We start from the raw sequence: 24132 nt of genomic DNA on the forward strand, positions 1-24132 counted from the left end.
TCAGAGAGAGAGAGTGAGCACAGGCAGACAGAATGGCAGGCAGAGGCAGAGGGAGAAGCAGGCTCCCCGCCAAGCAAGGAGCCCGACGTGGGACTCGATCCCAGGACGCTGGGATCATGACCCGAGCCGAAGGCAGCTGCTTAACCAACTGAGCCACCCAGGCGTCCCGGTCTCGTTCGTTTCTAACTCAGTCTTTGCGAGTTCCTTTTCTGCAGAGGAAACCGGTACTTGGGGGATGTCAGTGCTTGTAGACTGTTGCAGTGCGTATAACTAGGAAATACATTTTTGAGAAAAAGTTACGTATATGCAGATAATGTGGGTATATGCTTTCTTTGGTAGGAAAAAATGCAGGCACAACGTATCTCTGTGTGTATCTGTCTTGTCCTCCTATGTAGGGGTGGTGTCCCCCATACAGTCTTCTGCGCTTTATTTGACTTAATGGTGGAGTTCTGGAAGTCACTCTGCACGGAGTTCGCAGAGAGCTTTCTCCCCCGTTTCTGCAGCTCGTGGTGCTCCGCCAAGGGCTGCACCGGATGGAGTCGCCGGTCTCTGAAACGGGCCATGTAGTGTATTTCCAGCGCTGTGTTTGCAGAGAATGTGTAGTGACTGACTTGGTGTTTCTGTGTTTCTTTCCTGGAGGGGGCTGTTGGGGGAACTTGGGGGGGCACTAGCGGGTCCAGGGTGGGGAGGAGCACACTTGTGAGGTGCTGCTGGAGCCTTGGCGGTGTAGCGGGGGACAGCTCCCCCTGCGGAGCTGAGCGGCCCATGTCCCCACCACCTCACCAGCACTGTATTGTTGGGCTGCTGAGTTGTTTGGTCTGGGACATGAGAAATGGCATTTCAGATTAGTTTTAATCCAATTCTTTTATTAGGAGAGATGATTTGCAAGTTAACGTGCTTGAAAAATTCAGCTTCAGGCCTTGGAGTCCGACTTTGTTTTACTGATTTTTGTAATAGGAAATGTCATTTCGTAAGGGCTGGGAGTAAGTGAGTGAGTCAAACATTAGCTCGTTCCTTGTGAGCAGCCTTGTAGAGATACTCGGTGTTTTGATGGATCACGAGGGCCAAGGCTAGGCTCTGACTTATGCATTTGGAGCCATGGACTGGTGTTTACTTTTATTTATTTTTTAAAAGATTTTATTTATTAATTTGACAGAGCATAAGTAGACAGAATGGCAGAGGGAGACGGAGAGATAGGCTCTCTGCTGAGTAGGGAGTCTGATATGGGGCTCAGTCCCAGGACCCCGAGATCATGACCTGAGCCAAATGCAGGTGCTTCACTGACTGAGCCAACGAGGCACCCCGTCCTTATTTTTAGCAAGCTGGACGCTCTCTGACCCCTCCGTGTGTGCAGTTGGGTGTTTGCTCACAGCTCGCAGCGGGCTCTTTGGCTCATGCTCTGTGTGCTGGACATAGGGGGTGTCACGGAGGGGCAGAAGTACTTCCTTGCAGTAACAGCTGTGCTGCCTGCGTGATGAGCGGTGCCTGGGCCCTGGCTTTGGCCTAGGGGGTGCACCATGACCGTGGTGACAGTATTGCAGAACTGCCTGAAGCAGGGGGGATTGCCCGGCTGCCCTGGGAAAACGTGGGGACACAGAAGGAGGTGAGTTTGGGAAGGGAGCTCGTGGCCCGGGTTGCCTCCTTGTTCAAGGGGAGGTCCAGCGGCCCGGGCTCTGGCGCTCCCACACGGGAGGCTGGGAGTAGAAGGTGGGCAGCGGGAGGAGTTCCAGGCTTCAGCAGGGGGCCCGGGAGCAGCTGCTGGAAGTATGCAGTCTCTCGGACTCTGTCACTGGTTCTGGCCTGGGGGCCCCTGCCCTACACTGACAACAGGGCCCAGGCAGTGTTCCTTAGAGTAGCATTTTCCAGGTGTTTGGTTGTGCCTGTTTATGTTGTTGTGGTCACCCTGACAGCAACAGCGGGCAGAGAGGGTGGGCCTGTGGCCAGCATCCTGCCAGCGGCACTGGCGAGTGCTGTGTGCGGTGACTGAGGGGGTCGCGCCCTGCTTCTCGCCCCCGGCTGGCTGCGCAACTGCCTTGCCCTGGAGCTGCTGATTTCCGCCTTGTCCCAAGCAGCACCCGTGCGGGGCGGCGAGCTGAATGTGGCTCTGCCTCCTCCCGATGGACCTCCAAAGTAGAAACAGCTACTACAAACAGAAGCTGTTTTGCCATCGGTGGTAGCTTTCCTCTCCATTGGGCTAACTGTGGTACATTTTTGGGGAACGCTGCTTTAGATAAGTAGTGTCTTGGGGCGCGTGGGTGGCTCAGTGGGTTAAGCCTCTGCCTTCGGCTCAGGTCATGGTCTCAGGGTCCTGGGATCGAGTCCCGCATCGGGCTCTCTGCTCAGCGGGGAGCCTGCTTCCTCCTCTCTCTCTGCCTGCCTCTCTGCCTGCTTGTGATTTCTCTCTGTCAAATAAATAAAATCTTTAAAAAAAAATAAAATGAAACTTAACTAAAAAAAAAAGATAAGTAGTGTCTTTATATTGACATCGAATGCGCTTGTTTTTCTAACTTGGCTATAACCTTAATGAGGTCAGGATCCATTTTTTTACAAGGTTGAGGTATAGTTTCTATGTAGCAAAGTTCAGGCTTTAGCGTGTGGCTCCGTGATGGGGGACAAACACTTGTAACCATCCTCCCGAACCGGCTGGAGAAGCGGGTGCGCACCCTCAGATTCCCTCCTGCTCCTCTCGGGTCTGCCCCTCGCCCACCCTCAGCCTCGGGATCTGTCTGATCTTTGTCCCTGTCGCCTGTTGCAGAATATCATGTCGCGTCCGTGACCGGCGCTGCGTGACCCTTGGGTCTGTCTCTGCCCGTGGCATCTCAAGACTCGTCGTGGTGTGGGTCAGTTCCGTCCTTACCTCGCCGAGGCTGCTCCAGTGTTGTGTCCCGTCGCCGGGTGAAGGTCAGTATCACGTTTTCATGTTTCGCTGGGCAGCTCTTGAATGCACGTCATTAACGCAGTAGAGGTTCTGTCCCATAATTGGTATCCTGCTTTTTCCACTTAATTTGTCTGTACGTGTTTCAGTTTTATTAGAGTCTCTGTCTAGAACCTGGACACTGGATGTTTCTGGTTACTTTCACTTTTACTGTATTCTGCAATGCACATTTTTATGCACAATTTAAAAAATACGTGGGTGAATTTCCTCAGGAGAGATTTCCAGAGAGAGTAGGAGTAGGTCAAAGGTCATGGGTGAGATGGGGTCACGTCTGCTTTTCCAGCCCTGTTGCCCACCCCGCCAGGCATGTTCCGGGCTCTGAGCCCTTGGAGATCTCTGCTCCGTGTCCCCGTCTGCCTCCCACACCCCCTTAGCGGGGTTGGCAGGATGCCAGCTGCGTGATGCAGTGTCTTGGCAAAGCGGGTCTGGGAGAGTCTCACTCAGTCTGTGTGGCGCTTGTTAGCGGGGAGGTTGGACGCTTTCCTTCACGCTGGTTCAGTAGATGCTTTCTTCCCGGGAAACCGTCTCTCACTTCGCTTTTCTGTGGGACTGCAGTGATGCTCAGCCTGCGTGAGCGCTTTCTCCGGTGCGCGTGCTCGCCCTGTCCGACCGCCCCACATGCTCGTGAGCTTGATGAGTTACTGTCAAGTCTTAAACATTGTTAAATTTTGCGTGTCTTCAAATCCATCTGTCTTTTCAGATACAGCTTTACTGTTTTAAGTTTAGGAACTTGAATTCCCTTCAGAGCTTTAGTAAGTATTCATTTTTGTATTCTTTACCTATTTCTGTTTTGTCATTTCTATAATTGGTATAAAGCTTGGATGTCACCTTGTAAGATGCTGCTTTATTTTGGTGAGTGATTCGGGGTGGGAATTTAAATAGGATTTTCACTCTGTCAGTGGTTGTGACATATTTATCCCAAGTCTTACCTTCTCCTGATTTTGTGAATTGTTTTAAATGGGAGAGCTGGTTTCTGGCCTTCGCTCTCTCTCCTTGCTCACCTTTGATGTTCTGGGAATGTATCCGAAGGAAATAACCCGAAATGCGCCCTCACGTGTCTGTCGGTCATGTGCGTTCTGTTTCTGTGCCAGTTCCACACACGTCTCCTCACGGCGCTTGTGCACAAGACGCAGGAACAGAAACTTTTTTTTTTTTTTTAGTAAAGATTTTATTTGTTTATTTGACAGACAGAGATCACAAGTAGGCAGAGAGGTAGGCAGAGAGAGGAGGAAGCAGGCTCCCTGCTGAGCAGAGAGCCCGATGCGGGACTCGATCCCAGGACCCTGAGAACATGACCTGAGCCGAAGGCAGCGGCTCAACCCACTTAGCCACCCAGGCGCCCCAGAAACGTTTTTGAAGGCAGCGGGCAGGCGTGCCTGGGCCTGAGCCACCCACCGCGGGGGGCTGCTCAGGGCGGCCGTTCCTCCCGACTTCCTGCTGTGATGTGTGTGCTGTAGCTTCCCTGGGATCTTGGGACTCTGTCTTCAGAGCCAAAAGCCCCTTTCCTGCTGCTTAACTAGGCACTGATTTTTGTGTTTCCCCAGGCTTTACTGGGGAAGCTACATTCTATAGCTTCTGGTTTCGTGTATCCATCTAGTTCAGCCAGGGGCCCGGGTGTCTGTCCATGTGTTTATGTATTTTTGCATTGTAATGTTGGTAACTTCTGGTTTCTGATGTTTTTAATCCCTGATTCTGTGAGATAGATCGGTCCTGATGCCCCGAGGATGACAGGGCCGGCCCTCTTGCTTGTTTTGGGGGCAGGGTGGGAGGAACACCAAGACATGGGGAGCTAGGTGTGTCAGAATTGACTTGAGAATTTCCAATGGTGGATATTTCTGTCCCTTTGATCCTGCCTCAGTGGGGAGCAGGCAGCCAGAGGGGGCTGTAGGGGACATCGTGCCCCCAGTGGGTCATCTCCTTCACAGACATTGAGATTCTAGCTAGGTCTGACCTGGGAATGTTCTAGGGTCCCACCTCAGAACTGGCTTCCTGCTGCTTAGCCCTGTTCTCAGGGCTGACCCCCAGTGCATGTCTTCCACTCCCCCAGCACTTGCGTAGTCCTCTGCACAAAGCAGTGTTTGGGCTAGGAGCCTCTGGAAGCTATGGTACCCACTCAGGGAGTTTGCAGACCTCAGAGGGAGCCTCTCCGAGAGCATGAGCCCGAGTCCTGGCCGTGTTCCTTCTCTGTCTCTGAAGTCAAGATGCCTTCCCGTTTGGTTCTGGCTCCTACTGCGGGTTTAGGTGAGGCTTTGGTGCCCAGGCCGGGCCCTCTCCCTCAGGAGCTTAGGGTCTGACACGCACTGGTTTCTCTGTGTGTTTTCAGTTGCTGTAGCCCCGGGCTCGGTGGGGTGTTCTGCCCTGGTGATGGGGTGATGGCAGCATGCAGCCTGGGCCTGCGTTGGGCAGCGATCACTGACTGCCTCCTGGGTGGCGAGCAGGGTGCTGTCCCTTCCCCGGGGCAGACAGGCAGACAGCCCCACTGCCCGTGGGAATGGAGAGGGGCCACTAGGCTGGGGGAAGGCTTCTGGGAAGAAACATGCCAGTCACGAGTGCCAGTGCTGAGTTCAGGTCGTACTTGGCCTTGAGCTAGCAATGCTGGTTACCTTCCACAGTAGCTGGCTGGGATGACCCACCTCCGGGTCCCAGCAGTGACCCGGAAGGACCTGTCCCTCATCGGTGTCGAGGGGCATCATCTCCAGTGCTGTCTCTTCCATGGCTCGATGAGAATTCACAGGACTCACGGGCGTCAGGCGCCGGCCGGCACGGACCTTCACGCTCTCCCCGGGGCTGCTGAATGGCTCTCGCGCCAGGTGCTGATCGGATGCTTACGTTTGTCTTCATTAACTTGATTTTAACTTTCATTTTTCAGGAGAACATTAAGTTGGATTAAAAAGAGGGGTGATAATGCACCATGGCAGCGGCCCGCAGAGTGTCCAGCACCAGCTGCAGCGGTCCAGGGCCTTCGCCCCCAGCGAAGGCGAGGAACAGCAGGCCCACCCAAACCCGCCCCAGTCCCCTGCCACGCCCTTCGCGCCTTCGGCCAGCCCGTCCGCACCGCAGTCTCCCGGGTACCAAGTTCAGCAGCTGATGAATAGGAGCCCCGTGACGGGACAGAACGTGAACATCGCCCTGCAGAGTGTCGGCCCGGTGGTGGCAGGAAACCCGCAGATCACGCTCGCTCCTCTGCCACTCCCCAGCCCCGCTTCTCCAGGCTTCCAGTTTGGCACCCAGCAGAGGCGCTTTGAGCATGGGTCTCCGTCGTACATCCAGGTCACCTCACCACTGTCCCAGCAGGTGCAGACTCAGAGTCCCACCCAGCCCAGTGCCGGGCCGGGGCCGGGCCTGCAGAGCGTGCGGGCCGGCACCCCTGGCCCTGGTCTGGGCCTCTGCAGCAGCAGTCCTACCGGGGGCTTCGTGGACGCCAGCGTGTTAGTCAGGCAGATGAGCTTGAGCCCATCTAGTAGCGGGCACTTTGTGTTTCAGGAGAGCCCCAGCCTCGCCCAGATGGCCCCGGGCACCCAGGTGCAGCTGCAGCACGCGGGGGCTCCCATCGCGGTCCGAGAGCGGAGACTATCGCAGCCCCACACGCAGTCCGGGGGCACCGTCCACCACCTGGGGCCCCAGAGCCCCGCGGCCGCGGGTGCGGCCGGCCTGCAGCCCCTGGCCAGCCCCGGCCACATCGCCACAGCGAGCTTGCCGCCCCAGATCAGCAGTCTCATCCAGGGCCAGCTGGTCCAGCAGCAGCAGGTGCTGCAGGGGCCGCCGCTGACCAGACCCCTGCTCCCCGGGGTCGGGCTTGGGGGGGCTTCGGCCTTCGGGATGACCTCCCCGCCGCCCCCCAGCAGCCCCTCCAGGACTGCAGTGCCCCCGGGCCTCTCCAGCCTTCCTCTGACCTCTGCGGGGAGTGCAGGCGTGAGGAAGGCCCCCAAGAAGTTGGAGGAGATCCCCCCGGCCTCCCAGGAGCTGGCCCAGATGAGGAAGCAGTGCCTGGACTACCACTACCGGGAAATGGAGGCGCTGAAAGAGGCCTTCAAGGAGTATCTGATCGAGTTGTTCTTCTTGCAACACCTTCAAGGGAACATGATGGACTTCTTGGCTTTCAAGAAGAAGCATTATGCCCCGTTGCAAGCTTATCTTAGGCAGAATGATTTGGACCTGGAGGAGGAGGAGGAGGAGGAGGAGGAGGAGGAGGAGGAGGAGGAAGAAAAGTCTGAGGTTATCAACGATGAGGTGAGAAACAGCCGTTTCATATGAGAGGACCGTGCTTTGCAGATTTGATTCTAGGCAACTGTAAATGAGACCTAACCTACGAGGCTGAGGTGTTGCTAGGACGTGGTTTCATAAGGTTTTGATCCAGGAGTGAAATTGAAGACGTGTTTTGCTCTTTTCTGGCCTGGAGGGGAGGAGCTGCTCTGGATGTTGGGAGGAAGATGCAGGACAGCTGTGTGAGCAGTGCTGGGCCAGGCCCGAGCATCCAGAACAAGGTCGTCCGGTGTCCTGAGGCTGGTCCAGCACGACCCGGCCCTGCCCCGTGGTCAGCTGGGGCGGGGGGTCTCCTCTAGCACTGAGGCTTGAGGTGCAGACCCCTTCTGGCTGCTCGTGTGGATTTCGCATTTCACTGCCACCGGTTCACTGTTAAAAACACTGCAGATGTGGTTTTTAAGCAGGCATTTCAGTCCCTAGCTTTCTACCATGTATCAGTCATGATTCCACATCACGAGGTACGTCTGTGTGGTGTTTTCATGATGAAAATACAGTTGTTGTGGCAAAAACTCTGAGAATTTTTCAATTTTTAGATGTAGTCTCTGGTTTGAGGTATTTTAAACTCACGTGTACAAATACCTACTGAGTGATATTTGACATAGGATCTTTTTTAGATAGTGACATTTTGGGGTGTCTGGAATGGGTGCTTTATACACCCCCGGGTGGGATTTTTCAGTACCATAGGGATTCCCGCGGTCCTTCCACTTGTATTTCCTGAAAAAGGAGCGAATCAAACCAGGGCAATAGTGAGGGACGCTGTAGCGCACTGTATTTTGTGCCTTTGTGTTGTGTAGTGTACAATATGTTGGTGCAGCTCATTTTGTTTTACGATACAGCTAAAGTAATTTGACTCTGTCAGCTCTTCTCCTGCAAAGAAATCAGCCTTTGCTGAGCAAAAGCTGGTCTCTTTGCTCTGCCGTCCTCATTGAGATTTATGGACATATCTGTGTGGCTTTGCCATTTTGTGTTTTCTTTAACACCCTTTCCAGAAAGGATCATTTTTATTTTTCAAAAGGTTTATATTATTTTGAGGGTTACACCTCTGTTGCCACGAAATAGTGAAATTCAGTTTTCTCTCTGTTTGTACACACTGTTTTCTGGAGGCTCAGTCCCCCTCCTCTGTGCTAACAAGGAGACCTGACTCCCCTTTTTTGCACCTTCCTGCTCAGAGAGACCCACACACGGCGGGCAGGGGGGTGGCTGCCACGCCGATGGCGTGTGTGGGCGTGAGAGCCTTGCTGCTCAGAGGCTGCCTGCCGTCGTCTTGATTGTAGTTGGAAGTCGCAGAACCTGAGCTCAAGTTGGAGTTCCCACGTGATGCGCCCTGGAGTGAGGTCATTAGGTTGTAAATCCACCGTAAGTCAGTTCGGTGTCCTTTTACAGGATTTCATGCAAAAGCGTTCCATTTTTATACACCAGACATCACTGAGCTATCAGCAGTAAAATTCTGACAAAATTTTGAGCAGTCTTAAAAATTATGTTGCCTTTTTTTCTCAAAATATTTTCTCTCAGGTAAAGGTTGTGACAGGAAAGGATGGGCAGACTGGTACTCCCGTTGCTATAGCAACCCAGCTTCCGCCAAATGTTTCTGCTGCTTTTTCATCCCAGCAGCAACCGCTTCAGGTACTTTTCGATGGTTCTCAAATGTAGCCTCATCCCAAACTTTCCTTCATCCAGATATTTTAACCTTCAATTTTACTATTTGCTCTCCAGCATTTTTTTCCAGAGCCCATTCCTTATTTTTAAAAAATTTAGAAGACTTCCTGCATATGAAATGATAAAGTTAAGTTGCATGAGTCAATGACAACACGGATCTTAATGCATTCTTATTTTTTCTGTGTTGAGTGTGACGCGGTAGTAGTCTTCGCATGCATGTCACCTAATACAGTCCTGTTGAATGTGTGCTCAGGGCTCCTTGTGTGCTGTGTTTTACATGTTGGTTCTTTCCTGTGTCTTCTATCTGTATCTTTAAGAACAGTGCAAAACAGAACAAGAAAAAAAAGATTTAAGCAGCTGGTAACTTGATATTTTCCGCAGCTGGAAGAAACGCTGAAGTCAGGACCGTAGGCCCCCCGGGTGTCCACTGAGTACAGACTGAGTAACACTAATTGTTTGGAAACAGAATTGTTCAGTGTTACGTCAGTGATGCCAAGACCCTGGAAGGACAGGTCACGGTCTCTCAGGGAGAATGGATGGGTCTGGCTTCGGAGACTAGTTTCATCTCGTGGTGATACCTTTTTTTTTCAATGTTTTTATTTTTATTTTTTATTTATTTATTTATTTTTAAAGATTTAATTTATTTATTTGACAGAGAGAGATCACAAGCAGGCAGAGAGGCAGGCAGAGAGAGAGGAGGAAGCAGGCTCCCTGCTGAGCAGAGAGCCGGATGCGGGGCTCGATCCCAGGACCCTGAGATCATGACCCGAGCCGAAGGCAGCGGCTCAACCCACTGAGCCACCCAGGCACCCTTTATTTTTAATTTTGCTGTAATTTCTAACACATGTGAAAGTTGCAAAAACAGTTTTCCAAAGAACTCCTTTGTGCCCTTTACCCGGGTTGCCAGATGTGTCCGTTTTGCCCGCCTCTTTTGTTTTCACTCTGGTGCATGTGTAGACACACGTGTCTCCACCATTCGGCGACAGGCTGTTGCGGATCCCACGTCACGCACTTTTAAGCCTGATGCCCCATGTGCCTTAGGTGAGAATGTTCTCTTACCTGACGCGGTCCGGGTCACACCAGGACCACGACTAAGCCAAAGCTCATACGTGGTTTTTGTGTCTTGACCTGTTGGTGTCCTTGACAGAGTGGACCCTTACACAGGGCAGGGGCACTGTCCCCGCACAGTGCAATGCCACATACAACTCTTGACTCCCCAAAAACTGAACAGCTGTTAGCCTGCTGTTGACTGGAAGCCTTACAGATAACATAGTTGATTAGCATGTATTTTGTCTGTTAATTTGTTTTATATATTGTATTCTTCTTGTAAAGTAAGCTGGAGAGAAGGAAATCACAAGGAAGAAGAGAAAATACATTTACTGTTCTGTATAGGAAAAAATCTGCGTGTGAGTGGACCTGTGCAGCTCAAACCCGGCTTGTTCAAGGCTTGGCCCTGGTGGTTTTACTCTAGGCTGGGGTCACCTGTTGGGCGTTGGGCGTAGTTGTCATGCCTCGGTTGTCGTCTTTTTTTTTTTTTTTTTAAGATTTTATTTATGTGACAGGCAGAGATTACAAGTAGGCAGAGAGGCAGGCAGAGAGAGAGAGGAGGAAGCAGGCTCTCCACGGAGCAGAGAGCCCGATGCGGGGCTTGATCCCAGAACCCTGGGATCATGACCTGAGCCGAAAGCAGAGGATTAACCCACTGAGCCACCCAGGCGCCCCCTCCTTGGTCTTCTTCAATCTGGCCTGGCTCCTCAGTCTTTCATGACCTTTACATTTTTGAGTTGAGGCTACTTGTTTGGTAGAATGCCCTTTGATACTGGATTGCCTGCTGCTCCCTTGTGTCTGACTTGGGCCATGTATCTTTGAGAGGAATACCCAGAAGTGACGCTGTGTGCAGCTCGTGCTCCCGTGTTAGGAGGCCATGAGGTCGGCAGTCTTAGGACTGGTGACTTGCACTCTGACCGCTCGGTGAGGCTGGTGTCCGTCAGGCTTTTGCAATGGAAGGTTCTTGGTTTTTCTTTGGTAAATGATAAATAATCTGGGGAAGATACTTTGAGACTCAGTTAAATATCCTGTATCTCATTAAACTTTCAGCCACTAATTCTGCCATCTGGCCAGAATCCGTTTTCACCTTCAGGATTGCAGAATGGATTTTCTAGCTCCGTTGTCCCTAATGCATCGATCGGTTGGCATTCTGCTGTGAACGGTGCGCTTTCCTTTTTCTTCCATTTACATATTCATATGTGGATTTTTATTTCAGTCATTGGGTTATGTCACTAATAGTATTTATTTATTTAGTCTTACTGAATTCGGTAAAACTCACTCTTTTTTTGTTTGTGGTTCTGTTGAGTTGTGCCAAACCCACAGAGTTGTGTAGCCACCGTGCTGGTCCAGAAGCAGAGCTCCATCACCCTCCCAGAATCTGTGCCCCTGCCTCTGTGATTTTGACTTTTCCAGAATGAATGAAACCTGGATGGAGTCAGACTGCCCGTGGCTTCTGTCGCTGAGTGGCCACGCTGTGCCATTTACCAGTCGTCTGTGTCTGGGGACAGGGGTGTCCCCGCTTTGTCTCTTCACGCACCTGTTGAAGGGCAGTTGAATTGTTTACTTAGGAGTAAAGCTGCCTCGGTGCTCACAGAGAGTTTTGTGTGTGTGAACCTAGGCCTTTGTTTTGTTCGGGTTCAGACTCGGCAGCAGATTACGGGCTTGTTTAGGTTTGAGTTTTCTTTTCTTATTTATTTATTTATTTATCTATTTGACATGGAGATCCCAAGTAGGCAGAGAGGCAGGCAGAGAGAGGAGGAAGCAGGCTCCCCGCTGAGCAGAGAGCCCGATGCGGGACTCGATCCCAGGACCCTGAGATCGTGACCTGAGCCGAAGGCAGCGGCTTAACCCACTGAGCCACCCAGGCGCCCCCGAGTTTTCTAAAAAACTGGCAGAGACTCCCTGGCTGTGCCCTTCTGCGCTCTGCTGCCCCCAGCGGCGGGGAGGCCCTGGTGCGTCCTGCCTGCTCCTCTCTGGTCGTGGCCACAGCCTGCAGGGTTGTCTGTGAGTCGTCTTGGGGAAGGTCGGACTCCTGCGTGTCGCTGTTCGATTTGAGAATTCTTTGTATGATGTGAATGCAGGTTCCCTGTCAGATAGAGATTTGCAGATGTTTTTCTGCCATTCTGAAGCTTATCTTTCTCTCTGTTTTACTGTTTTCCAGAGCAGAAGTTTTAGGTTTTGATGCAGTCTGTTTTATCATTTTGTTGGTTTTATAGATTATGCTTTTGTCATCCTTAGAACTCCTGGCTCAGCCCGAGGTCACAGAACCCTGTATTTTTTCCTGGAAGTTGTATGGTTCTGAGTTTCACACTTAGAATGTCCACGATCCCCTTTGAGGCAGGTTCTGTATTACGTTTTCATCATAAACGTGAAAGATCGCTCTTCTGCTTGTTGATTTCCGCTTGTTCCAGCAATGTGTCTTGAACAGGCCACTCTGTTTCGTACACTGACCTTGCCTCGCTGCTGAAAATGAGCGGATTCCTGGCTTGTGGGTCTCTTTCTAGACTCTCTGGGATTCCCTTCATCTTTGTGTCTTGCTAATGCCACATGGTCTGGGCCACGGTAGCTTTGTAGTAAGTCTTGAAATCAGTGTGAGTCCGACGTTTTTCTTTTCTTCTTCTTCTTTTTAAATGATTTTGGTCACTCTAGTTCCTTTCTATTTTCATAGAGATTTTAGAATCTGCTCTGTGGATATCTGCAGAATTTGGATTTGGATTATGTTGAATCTGTTGACCACTGTGGGAAGGAGTGATACCTTGACAGTACTGAGTCTTCCTGTCCAGGAATATGCCATATCTCGCCCTTTGTTTTGGTCATTTTTGATTTGTTTCATCAGCGTTTTATGTAGTTTTCAGCATGTCCATTCTGTACATATTTTGTTAGATTTATACTCAGGTGTTTCCAGTGTTTCTGTGATATTGTATGTGGTTGTTAAAAAAAATTGAGACGTTCACTGCAGATGTGTAGGAATGCGGGTGATTATTTGAACCTGTACTGCAGCCTTGCTAAACTTGTCTGTCAGTTTTAGGAGCTTTGTTGTAGATTCCCTGGGATTTTCTACATAGGGAGTAATGTCTGCCAAGAAAAGCAAGATTTATTATTTTTTTTTCCTGTTTATATGCCTTTTATGTGTTTTTATTTTTTTGCCTTATTGTCCTGGCGAGGACTTCCAGATTTGCTCAGCGGAGTGGTCCATCAGGCTTTTTCAGTGAATAAGAATACTTATTCTTACCTTCTTCCTGATGTTTTGGGGAAAATATTTAGTGTTTCGCCATCAGGTGTGATAGTAGCTGTAGATTCTGTGGATGTCCATTACCAGGTGAAGGAGATTTCTTTATTTCTAGTATTGATCACGAATGGATATTGAATTTTGTCAAGTGGTATTTTTATATCTATTTGCATGATCATGTGGTTTTTTTTCTTCCTGGGTCTGTAAAGAAGGTGAGTTCGATCACATTGAGGTATAATTTATTGGCGGGGAAGGCACAGATCTGTGTTTCGGCTTGTGGAATTTGTCAGCTGCTGGTCTAACCACTCCGCTCAGGTCTCTGTGCCCTCTGTCATCTGCTGCCCAGGGCCCTTCTGTTACCGTGTGCTTTGACCTGATGGAGCCCTTCATGCTCGGCCTCCTGCATGGTTGACGTGTCCTGGTCACTCTCTGAGCCCTTCCTTGCTGGCACACACTAAGGTTCATCTTGTGTTTTCCTTCCTCTGGCCTAGAATCAGTCCTTTCTGCAAGGGGCCCATCCACTTTGGTGGGGAGGCGTAATTTGAACCTGATATTTAGGTGCTTCTCGTGATGAGTTTGACATAACTGAAGCTAAGACCTGTGGCATTTGAGATTGTGAGAACCTGTATAAGCCGGGCATCTTTCTTGTTAATGCTTCGTGGAGTGTCACACGTTACTGTGTTTCTAGAGCACATCCGTAAGTATTTGCCTAAGGACCGTGGGACAGCGGAAGGCAAGAAGTACCTGTCAGGTTATGAAACGTGTGGCCTCCATGGTGACACAGGTTAAACCACTGTGACTTGACGTCATGCTCACCAGATCACCAGAAATTAAACCGGACGGAATCTGCTGTTGTGGGTCAGTGGGATTCTCATCTGCTTTTGACGAGAGGGTAGCACGGATGTTTGGAAACATTTTGCCTGACCTGGAAGAGGTGAGCACAGGCAGACCATATGTCCTGGAAGCGTGCTGTAAGAAATTCTTGAGGGTGCCTGCCAGAATCCAGGTATAACGGTGTTCCTAGTGGCCCTGGTTGTAAGAGCGTCCAGCTGGTAAGAACCGAGTGTCCGCTGGCCGGGAGGACAGGTCAGTGGATCGTGCACGTTTGTACAGAGCAACGTCAGTGGGAGCCGTCAGTAGGGAAGGAGGTGGTGCCTCAGCCTGTGCGGCTTGGCCACACCTCGTGGAGCAGAAGGGTGTGGGGGGAGTTGTCTAGGAAGCAGAGGCTGAGGACATGCTGTGAGGAGCTGAGTGTGTAGGTCAGCACAGTGCGGACGCTCACGCGCAGCCCGGCTCTGTGAGGCACGAGCCTGAGCAGCACAAGCGTTGCTCTGATTGTATTTTTATTGTGTTCAACGATTTGAGAGCGAGAGTACTAGTGGGAGGGCCAGGGGAGAGAGAATCTCCAGCAGACTCCCCGCTGAGCGTGGAGCCTGACTTAGGCTCGATCCCAGGAGAGAGTGCACCCGCGGGGTGGGTGCGGTAGAAAGAGAGGGGGAAGCAGGCTCCCGATCCCAGGACCCCAGGGTCATGACCTGAGCCAAAGGCAGCCGCCTAATGAGGGAGCCACCCTGGTGTCCCCTTGTTATTTAGATTTTAAACAGCCGTCCTCACTGGAGATGGTTTCTCTGTCCTTACCGTGTTAGAGGAAATGGAAAGGGTAGCTCTGTGACCTTACCCCACTATTGCTAGCTTTTGTTTTTTTTTAAAAGATTTTATTTATTTGAGAGAGAGAGAGAGAAGTAGCAGTGGAGAAGGTCAGAGGGAGATGCAGGCTGTCATCTGAGCAGAGAGCCGGACGTGGGCTATGACCCCAGCACCCCGAGATCATGGCCTGAGCCGAAGGCAGAGGCTTCGCTGAGCTACCAGACCCCCGCTGCTGCTGTCTTGCTCCTACATGTGTGTCCTTGTTTTATGTGTATAGTTCCAAGCTTGAGGGTGTAGACCGGGTGGAGGTCGGCAGCTTGGTTTGTGGTAACAGGCGTGCAGTCAGGGCCAGGGCCTTCTCTGCGTGTGCTGGCCTCAGTTTCCCTGCCCGGTGAGCCAGGGAGAGTGCCGGTGGAACCTCGAGCTGAGATGCGGTGAGAGCTCTCCCTGCCTGCGCGTCCTGTCCCCACTCCGACTGCTCGCCCCAACTTGCCGACCACAGGCCCAGTTAGTTCATAGTTGGGTTTATTTAAATTGGGCTGAGATTTACGCCCAGCGGACTGCCCGCTCTCGTGACTGCTCTCAATTTCTTCATCCCGAGTAACTTCGGTTTGTTCCCCGTTCAGGGGCAGACCGTCTCTCTTGTGAGCGGCACCCCCAGTGCCCTCACCTGTTCTTTCTCTGGTGGAGCTTCTCCACTCCCCGGAAACTACGCTGTCTTTTATGGATAAGCTCTGTTTTGCTGCTCTCTTAAAATGGGCACTCAGAGTTCAGTTCCCATCAGAGAATCTCTGTTTTCTCTCTCCTTTTTAAGAACTCTAATAAATGATTGCTAATTGAAATCAAGCTCATTTTTAAAAGAATTAATTATTTATTTTTGCAATTGAGAGAGCACGAGTAGGGGGAGAGGCAGAGGGAGAAGCAGGCCCCCCACGGAGCAGGGAGTCTGATGCGGGGCTGGATCCCGGGATTCCGGAATCATGACCTGAGCGGAAGGCAGACACTTGATGACTGAGCCACCCAGGCGCCCTCGGGTTTTAGTTTAAACACTGCAGTATCTTTCCCAGTAGAACAGTCAGCCAGACAGTGTAAGAGAAAGCAGAGTCATTCTGACGGCAAGAGTAGGGGCAGCCAGGAAGCCGGGGGAGGGGAGAGGCTGCCCCTACCTGCCCCGTGGCTGTGATGAGCACAAGTTCTTTACTTCAGTAACGTCCAGTGTTTTAGCCTTTTCCTGTGGATGCCTCGTTCCGCAGCACCGTTTTGGAGAAGACTTTGCATCCCCTTTGGGGGCTGTGCAGCCCTGAGGGGGTGACTGGGCCGCGCGGGCGTGCGTCCCCTGGGCTCGGCCTGGCTCTTGTCTTCCCGGCGCCCGGCCGGGCCGCACCTGGGCGCACCGGCCTGCGGCTCCGCTTCTCCCAGCATCTCGCCTGCGGCTCAGGGCCTCCGCTGCCCGCTCCTCCCTCCGGTGAATCTTGTCTTCCAGAGAGCTTGTTGTTCAGTTCGGGCACCTCCGTCCGGTTCTCTTTCTTAATAGTTCCTTCTTTGTGGTCACGGTTTTCCCGTGTTCTTCGTTGCAGTATGTTTTCTTTACGTCCGTGGGCTTCTTGAAGTCGCTGGGGTCCCTGCTGCTGAGCCCGGCGTTCACGTGGCGTGGGGTTTGTGCCTGTGTGCTGTGCTGTGAGCGTGGCTCGGGTTTTCCTGCGTCTCTGTCTGGGAGAGACTGCGGACGCTGTGAACGAGGCGCTGCAGACACCGGGTTCGGTTACGGTCTTCGAGCAGTATTGCCCGCTTCGGCTTCAGGAGCGAGCGTGCTTGAGTTGGAACTCTCCCGAATGAGGGCACCTGAGAGCTCGGCGCGCCTTCCTTGGCCTGTGCTTGGAGTCCGTGTCTGCTGTAGGAGGCAGCCGGACACCGGGGACTCGGGGCCTCCCCGTGTGCAGTCCTCTCCCGGGCCGACTCCGCTTCTCTGCTGCGGTGCTGTGTGCTCCGTCCTCGCGGTCTTCCGGCCAGTGAGGCTGCGTGTGTCTGGGTCTGGGCTGGCCGCATGGCGCGGGCTGGGGCCTGCCCTCAGGCCAAGTGCTGGGAAGCTGTAAGCCTCTCCTGGTTCCTGGCCTTCCTCGCAGGCGTCCAGTCCCACCCTCCAGAGTTCGTGTTCGTCTGATAGGAATCACTTGGCCATTTCTGGACGTAGAACCTTTTGTCAGTTTCTGTTATTTAAAGAAAGGGCTTCTTTTGATATAAAAGTATATGTTCATTGTAGGATGTTTGGAAGATCTAGAAAAGTGCCCAGTCAGGAATTACTTCTAGTCCCGTGCCCAGAGGTCACCGCTGTCACACACCACGTGGTTCAGGTCTCCTCTCCTCCCCTCGCCGTCTTCACTCAGCGTAGATCGCAGCGCCCACTTTGCCCTCAGTCGGTCACTGCACCTGTCCCCAGGGGAGGCCCCGACCTGTAGCGTGGCTGGCGCTGGCAGGGTGCCCCCTCCCCCCCCCGGGCACTGCCTTGTGTAGGCGTGCGTGACTTCGGCATCCCGCGTGCTGGGTTCAGCACGGCGGACCCCGTGGGACCGTGAACACAGTGTTCACGACTAGGGCTCGGTACACATCGTCCTTAGCAAGCAGCAGCCCTGCGGGGACGGTACACAGATGTGAAGGCGTGGGGCGCCCCGACTTGGCCGCTTCCCGTCTGTGCCAGAAGCTCCCCGTGTCAATAGTGGACATGGCCTGTACGCGCGTTCCCCGGCGTCCCCAGCTGTGTAGGGAGCCCGCTGGCCACAGTGCCATTGAGGAGACCCAAGTTTATCAGAGTGTTGTCTGTCAGGCAGGGTTTTAGTGTCATTTTCCAGGAGGAAGAGATTTTCAGTTTTTGTGTTTTGGGGGTTAAGTGATGACAGGCAGCGTGGCCGACGGAGGCGCAGGTGTCGGACTGAGGACCCGTGTTTGCTGACACGGGCTTGTCCTTTGCCGTTTCTGTTCATTTCTGAGGGAACGTAGGTCTGCACTGATAGGAAACTCCATTTAAAGCCAGAATAAGATCTAACACACATCCTTTTTTTCCCTTCCAGAGGTAAGTTAGAACTTTAAATTCCGTGTTATATGAGAACGTACATTACACGTGCTGCGCAGCTAACATTTCTCTAGTTAGAGAGTAGGGAGGCCAGTGTGTGGTGTAATCACGGTAGTTTAGTTCATACCGTGCTTGTAAGGCACCGACACGATCAGACTCTCACGTGCCCGTTTTCTCTTGCAGCAGCAAGCTCTGGCGGGGGCCCTTGTGGCGGGGCCCGCGAGTGTGGCAGAGACGGACCCCTTTAAGAGGCAGCAGGCGGGGACCCCGGCAGGTACGTCCCAGAGCACGGGCCTGAGTGGCCTGAGGGGGCACACAGGGTAGTGGCTGCATGAATGCTGATGTGCTTAGTTTTGGTGACTTTCTTTCTACTTTGAGAGTAATTTGTTTGTGCTGATCTGCTGAAGAGAGCATCTGTGTGGCTGCATGGGTGTGTACTGAGAAGTTTGCCCACTGAGTTCGGTAGGTTCCATTTCGGGTTTTTGTGCGCTGGCAGGCTCTTAGTCCTCATGATAGGATTGAGGGTAAAACTGCCTTCTTTTTCAAGTTGTCAGTCATTTCTTTGTAAACTAAATTTTTTTTCGAATTATAAAAACACATGAGTTTTGTGAAAGATTTGGGCAGTCAAGGAAGCTGTGAGGCAGGTGTCCCTCTGCTTTGGTGTTCCTTCCCTGTGCCTCACCACAGAGCTCACTGCCGCCGCCGTCTGTGCGCACACCGGACCTGCTGCCCGCACGCTCGCGTCGTCGCCCGTGGTCGTTCCGAGGGGGTGTGGGTGCGCTCGCTGTGCCCTGTTTGGTTGCCAGCAGTTATTTCCCAGGCCGCCTCGGCCACCCCGGACCACACTCTTTCCGACGGCTGCGCCTTCCTCCGGCGCGTGGGGCTCCGGCCCTCTGCACGTCCGTGGTAGCGTTCCTCTCCGTAGCCTCCTTTCTCGGAACACTGAACCCAGATTTTATTTATTTTTTGACACGTTTGTCACTGTATCTAAGGGAGAAGCTCCTGGGAATGAAAGTGCTTGGTCAGACCGCACGGGAATGCACGTGGTCCTCAGAAGGGCCGGCCCTTCTGCAGTCCCGTCTCCAGTGTCTGGTGCTCTCCCGTTGTGGCCAGTGGGCGAAGCACGATCACTCCTCTGGTCTTTGTTGCTCTGCGGGGGAGCACGGCTCGTCTGGTGTGCCGTGGAGCTCTTCAGTTTTGATGCGGCTGCTTGGTCCTTGCCGTGTTGTTCACCTTTTGTGACTCTGCCTCTGCTGAGCCCTTTTTGCTCTTCACCTGTTCTGTGTGTCTGGTCGCTGGCACCTCTCCCATGAACGTGGAAGAGCTTTCCGCATGGTGGCCCCGCCAGCCTCTCGCGCATGCGCGTGCCGCGCACACCGTGGTCTCCTGGGGTGCCATCCGCCCTTGCTTTTGTATGAGGCTGCTTCTTACACTTGTGAAGTTTTAATGGAAAGAACTTATATTCATCGACCTTAGCTTTTCTGGCTTGTGGATTTTGGTTCACATATGGAAGGGCCAAAGGGCCTCCCTGTTCAAAGATTATTAAAAAAAACCCCTGACACGTTTTTTCTACATCTGTTGTGTTGTTTTTACATCGAATCACACCTTTTCTGAAACTTATTCTAGAGCCTTCTAAGCGGCCTCGGCTTGAAGTGGGCCACCAGGGGCCAGTTTTCCAGCACCCGGGGGCGAACGCAGGGGTTCCTCTTCAGCAGCTCATGCCCACGGCTCAAGGTAAGGCCCGGTGGCCGCACTGGCTATTCCCGCTCAGAGTGCGTGCAGTGAAGAGGCCTCGTGGCCCGGCGTCTGGTGGGACTCATGTGGTCGCAGCCGTGCCGCAGACGTGGTTCCTGGGGCTGGGACACGGCTCTGAGCTCTGGTGCGGGTGAGGGCAAGGGCCAGTGCAGGCAGGCCCTCTCCCTGAGGGAGCCATGCCTCTCTTCCTCCTTGGGATCCTGCCCCTCGCACGCCAGCACACTCCTTGGTTGCTTCTGTGGTCGGGGCACTGGTTACCATGCCTGCTCGGCTTGGGGCTAGCTTGCAGGGCTCAAGCACCTTTCTTTCCTTCTTTGTGGGCTGGTTTATGACACTAGAGGTATGTAACAGACGTTTGTACCAGTGGCATTTCCCGTTGGCGTGTGCGGTGGCTCCAGCGGGTCTGTGATGAGCACCGGGGTGGGAGACCTGCCGCGCGCGGAGAGGCTGGGGGCTGCAGACTCAGCGCTGCTGGGGCTGTTCCTCTCTTGCAGGAGGAATGCCTCCGGCCCCTCAAGCTGCCCAGCTCGCCGGACAGAAGCAAAGCCAGCAGCAGTACGACCCATCCACGGGGCCCCCGGTGCAGAACGCCGCCAGCCTGCACACCCCGCCGCCGCAGCTCCCTGGCAGGCTGCCCCCCGCCGGCCTTCCCGCCGCACCCCTCCCGCCAGCGCTGCACTTTCCTCAGCAGCCTCCGGCGGTGGAGCCTCACGTGCAGCTCCAGGTCCCTGTGAAGACGCCACAGTCGAATGCCTCTATCCCCGTGCCCCCGCCCAGCCAGCTGCCGGTGCCGCCGCCGCAGCCCGTGCCGCAGTCCCTGCACGCCCCGATGCCTGGGAAGGCTCAGATGCAGGCTGCTCAGCTCTCTTCCCAGCCACAGGTACTCGGTGGGCGCCTGTCCTGTTGATTAGAAGTGAAAGGTGAACCGAGACATGCGCTGCATGGGTGTGTGTGCTGTCCTGCCCTCCTGGCGGCTTGCTGTCCCGCTTGGAGCCAGTGCCCAGCGTCCCTTTATCCGCCTCTGTGGCCCCAGTTACGCTGTGGGAACACCAGCGAGCAGTACAGCCTAGTTGCTGCTGGTGGTTTGGTGGCCACGCAGAGGGCGTCCTGGCTGTCATCCCGGCTGAGGTGTCCAGTGATGCAGGCGGATGGCAGGCGCCCTCCCACCAATGCACAACGGGGGTGGTGCGAACGCGGGGCTGCCGTAGGCTGCGTGGCTACAGCGAGCTCCTGGTGTAGGCCTGTCCACGCCCAGCCGGCTGCTGGGCCCCCCACGGGCACCTCCCTCTTCTGGGTGCTCTGCGCTCAGCGAAGGTACAAAGCCTTCCTTCCCTGGGTTTGTAGCATGATGCGCCTCATCCCCTACCGATCGTCATTGGCCCAGATCCTTTTTTTGAGACGCGTGCGGGGTTTGACCCATTCTGGTGACAGGGTGACGGCGGCTGTATCTGCTTCGTGCTCACCACCTGTTGGCTTTGGGCGCTGTGGAGAGACTTTATTGGCATTATTTTTTCTGCCCAGCAGCTCTAGGATGTACAGTCTTTGTCATCCCTATTTTACCATAAAGAGACTCGAGAGACTGAAATAACTTGGCATGATCACCTGGTTGGTGACTGGAGTAGCTGTGATCTGTGCCCCAGTGGATTCTGGATCCTTTTGTGCAGGTCTGCGTGGCCATGCAGTGGCCATGCTCTGCGTGTCTTGGGGACCCAGCACTGTTTTTGTTACATTTTTGTGGAAACAGGTCTCTCTGGTTCTAGTACTTTGTTTTATTGAGGTACACGGCTAACTTCAGGCCACACTGGGGTTTTACTTGGATTCCTTTACCTGTCCCTGTTGTTGAGAGGATCGGCTCCTTAGAAAACCCATGGAAACATGTCCCTTCTAGATTGGGTCGGGCTGATAGACTTCTGTGAAGGGCCACAAAGAGGGGACGTGAAACACGTCAGGACCGTGGGCCACACGGTCTCTGCTGTAGTCTCCGAGCCCCGTCGTTGATGGCGAGCAGTCCCCGAGCACGGAGACGAGGGCCGTGGCGGGTGCTGCTAGAGCTCTCTCTCCCGGAGCACGGCCAGCCGCAGTCGGAGACTGGGTGAGGTGGAGACAGGAGTCGCACACTGCCCGGGTGCAGAGAGTTTCCGTTGCTGTCTTCCCCGGGTTCCAGGCTCTAGACGTGCCTCTTACATTGTGGGGCCACCTTGCCTTCTCTGCTTTCTGCTTCCCCACAGAATTCCTGTGGGAGCTCAGCTTTTGTCTCAGCCCGGGTGGGAGGGGTTCCTCTGGCTTGACCTGCTCTGATGGACAGAGATGGAATCTCTACCTGACAGATTGCCTGCCGGGAGAGGGGCCTGTGGAGTTGGTGTTCACTTTTAAAAGAAAAGGTATAAGATGAACATTTGGTACTTTTCAGTTAAGAAGAAACTTGTACAGGTGCACCTGGGTGGCTCTGTCTTAAGCATCTGCCTTTGGCTCAGGTCCTGATCCTGGGGTCCTGGGATCGAGTGCTGCATCGGGCTCCCTGCTTGGCAGGAAGCCTGCTTCTCCCTTTCCCACTCTTGTGTTCCCTCTCTCGCTTGTGTCTCTTTCTCTTTCAAATGAATGAATAAGATCTTAAAAAAAAAAAAAGCTTATACAATTATAAATTCTGAAAAATAATTTGAACAGGAGAAACAGCTACAAAAAGCAAAAAACAGAGGAAGAGGCTCCCCTGGGATAAGACGGCCATGAAAGCCGAGTTTGAGATGCGTTCTTGGTGCAGCATTGTGGAGTGCAGGGATGTGTCCCTACTGTGAGCGTGGTCGGGCGGGTGTGTCCATGTGTCCGTGTGCCCACGACCTCTGTGCTCTGCTGCGGAGGGGCTCCCCTGTGCGCATCTCTGGGGGTGACGCGGTCTCTGACATGTGGCTGCACCCGTGGGAGGGTGAGGTCTCCTGTTCACCATTGGCCTGTTTTCTGCCTGCCAGACGGTGGCGTCGACGAGACCGCCCGTGGACCCTGCCCAGCCCTGTCAGCGACCCCCGCCGGCGGCCTCTTCTACCTCGTCCATAGCTCCTGCCGGCGGCTCGGGCCCGTCACCGGTACGGGTCTCTGCAGGGAGTAGACCCTCCTCGGCAGCCAACAAGTCGCTGTCTCCGGTCACCTCCCGGTCCCTGGGGGCAGCTGTGTCAGCACCGCCCAAACCCCAGAGCCCAGCTCAGAATGCCGCCCCACCCCAAGACAGCTCTCAGGACAAGCTGGCAGAACAGATAGCACTGGTAAGTGCACTGGGAATGTCAAGAGGGTTGTCACACGTTTTCTAGTTTGTGAAGCCCGTCTGATCTCAGTATCTGCACAGGATGCATAGCTGTAGTGAGGAGGGTCAAACGTGGTTTCTGATCAGTTAGAAACCAGGGTTACCACTGGGAAACTGGACCTGTCCTGCTGAACATGGGCTTGTGGGGGGGGAACGTCCTTTCTTTGCTGACCTCCCAGGCAGCGTTCCGTGCGGGCTGCGGGGCAGGGCCAGGAGGACTGCTGAGGCCAGCGTGGCCGTGGCCTGGCCCCTCGTCAGTGCTTGCTGTTTATGGGGTGACTGAGCAGTTCAAACTTCCTGAGGGGAACTAAACATACCGAGGTCGGTAGGATGTCCCAGCCCCAGTGTTGGCTGCTGTCCGGAGCTCACTCGGTGCTGGTGTGTGGCCAGCCTCGGGTGAGCCGGCCCTCCCCTTCGCAGTGGTTTTGGAGCAAGGGCCAGGCACGTGTCGTTTCCCTTGTCAGTGCTCTGGTGTGAACGTTGGCCCGTGCATTTGGTCTGTGTTTCAGAGACAGGGTGTCACCGTGCTTCCCCAGCTTCCGGAGAGGGAGGCATGTCTGCTGACCTCTCTAGGGCCCCTTTGGATCTTTGCATCCAGTCCTGTCTTTGTTACTGAGGCTTTGTGAATTCGGGGTGTGACTTAGCGGGGCGCACTTAATAATTGCGTGTGGGACAAACCTTGCCCCGTACTCCTCACAGGAAAACCAGATCCATCAGCGGATAGCAGATTTGAGGAAAGAAGGCCTGTGGTCCCTCAGGCGGTTGCCCAAACTGCAGGAGGCCCCACGCCCCAAGTCGCACTGGGACTATCTGCTGGAGGAGATGCAGTGGATGGCCACGGACTTTGCCCAGGAGAGGAGGTGGAAGATGGCCGCGGCCAGGAAGGTGAGGCCCAGGGGGCGGCGGTTCCCAGACAGGTGCGTGTTCACTGCTGTGTGTGGGGTCCGCAGACCACCTCTCAGGGGTTGGCCTCCTAAACACGGCGCGTGCCCTGGCACTGTTGAGGAAGTAACCGTGCTGTGCGGTTTGCTTGCGAGGGGCTGTCTTCAGAGCCCTGGGCTGGACCGCGGGGGGCGGACGTGTCTGCCCCTGCTGCGGCTTCCGCGTGCGTTCAGCTGCTGCTTGTCAGCCCCTCCTGGCGGTCGGGAGGCCTGCAGCCCCCAGAACCCAGGCTGGTGCCAGGGCTGGTGTGATGCGGGCACAGAGAAGGCCCAGGGTTGGCAGGGGGCAGTGAGGCTGGT

At 53.9% G+C, this 24132-nt stretch overlaps 1 protein-coding gene across 18 annotated transcripts in view; it reads left to right on the top strand.

Moving 5' to 3' along the window:
* EP400 (E1A binding protein p400) overlaps positions 1 to 24132 on the top strand; it is a 98193-nt gene that overhangs the window by 7656 nt on the left and 66405 nt on the right. For 10 of the 18 annotated variants that reach the window (XM_032311299.1, XM_032311305.1, XM_032311312.1 and 7 more), the window contains exons 2-9: positions 2756 to 2901; positions 5805 to 7165; positions 8711 to 8821; positions 18028 to 18118; positions 19471 to 19578; positions 20094 to 20479; positions 22563 to 22853; positions 23591 to 23776. In XM_032311299.1, coding sequence (XP_032167190.1) covers positions 5840 to 7165; positions 8711 to 8821; positions 18028 to 18118; positions 19471 to 19578; positions 20094 to 20479; positions 22563 to 22853; positions 23591 to 23776 — 2499 coding nt within the window. In that variant the 5' untranslated portion in view covers positions 2756 to 2901; positions 5805 to 5839. The remainder of the gene's footprint in view (positions 1 to 2755; positions 2902 to 5804; positions 7166 to 8710; positions 8822 to 18027; positions 18119 to 19470; positions 19579 to 20093; positions 20480 to 22562; positions 22854 to 23590; positions 23777 to 24132) is intronic. The other 8 variants (XM_032311308.1, XM_032311316.1, XM_032311318.1 and 5 more) reach the window with 5 other exon arrangements.

The sequence above is a fragment of the Mustela erminea genome, chromosome 13 (assembly GCF_009829155.1).
Source record: "Mustela erminea isolate mMusErm1 chromosome 13, mMusErm1.Pri, whole genome shotgun sequence".
Taxonomy (NCBI): Eukaryota; Metazoa; Chordata; class Mammalia; order Carnivora; family Mustelidae; genus Mustela; species Mustela erminea.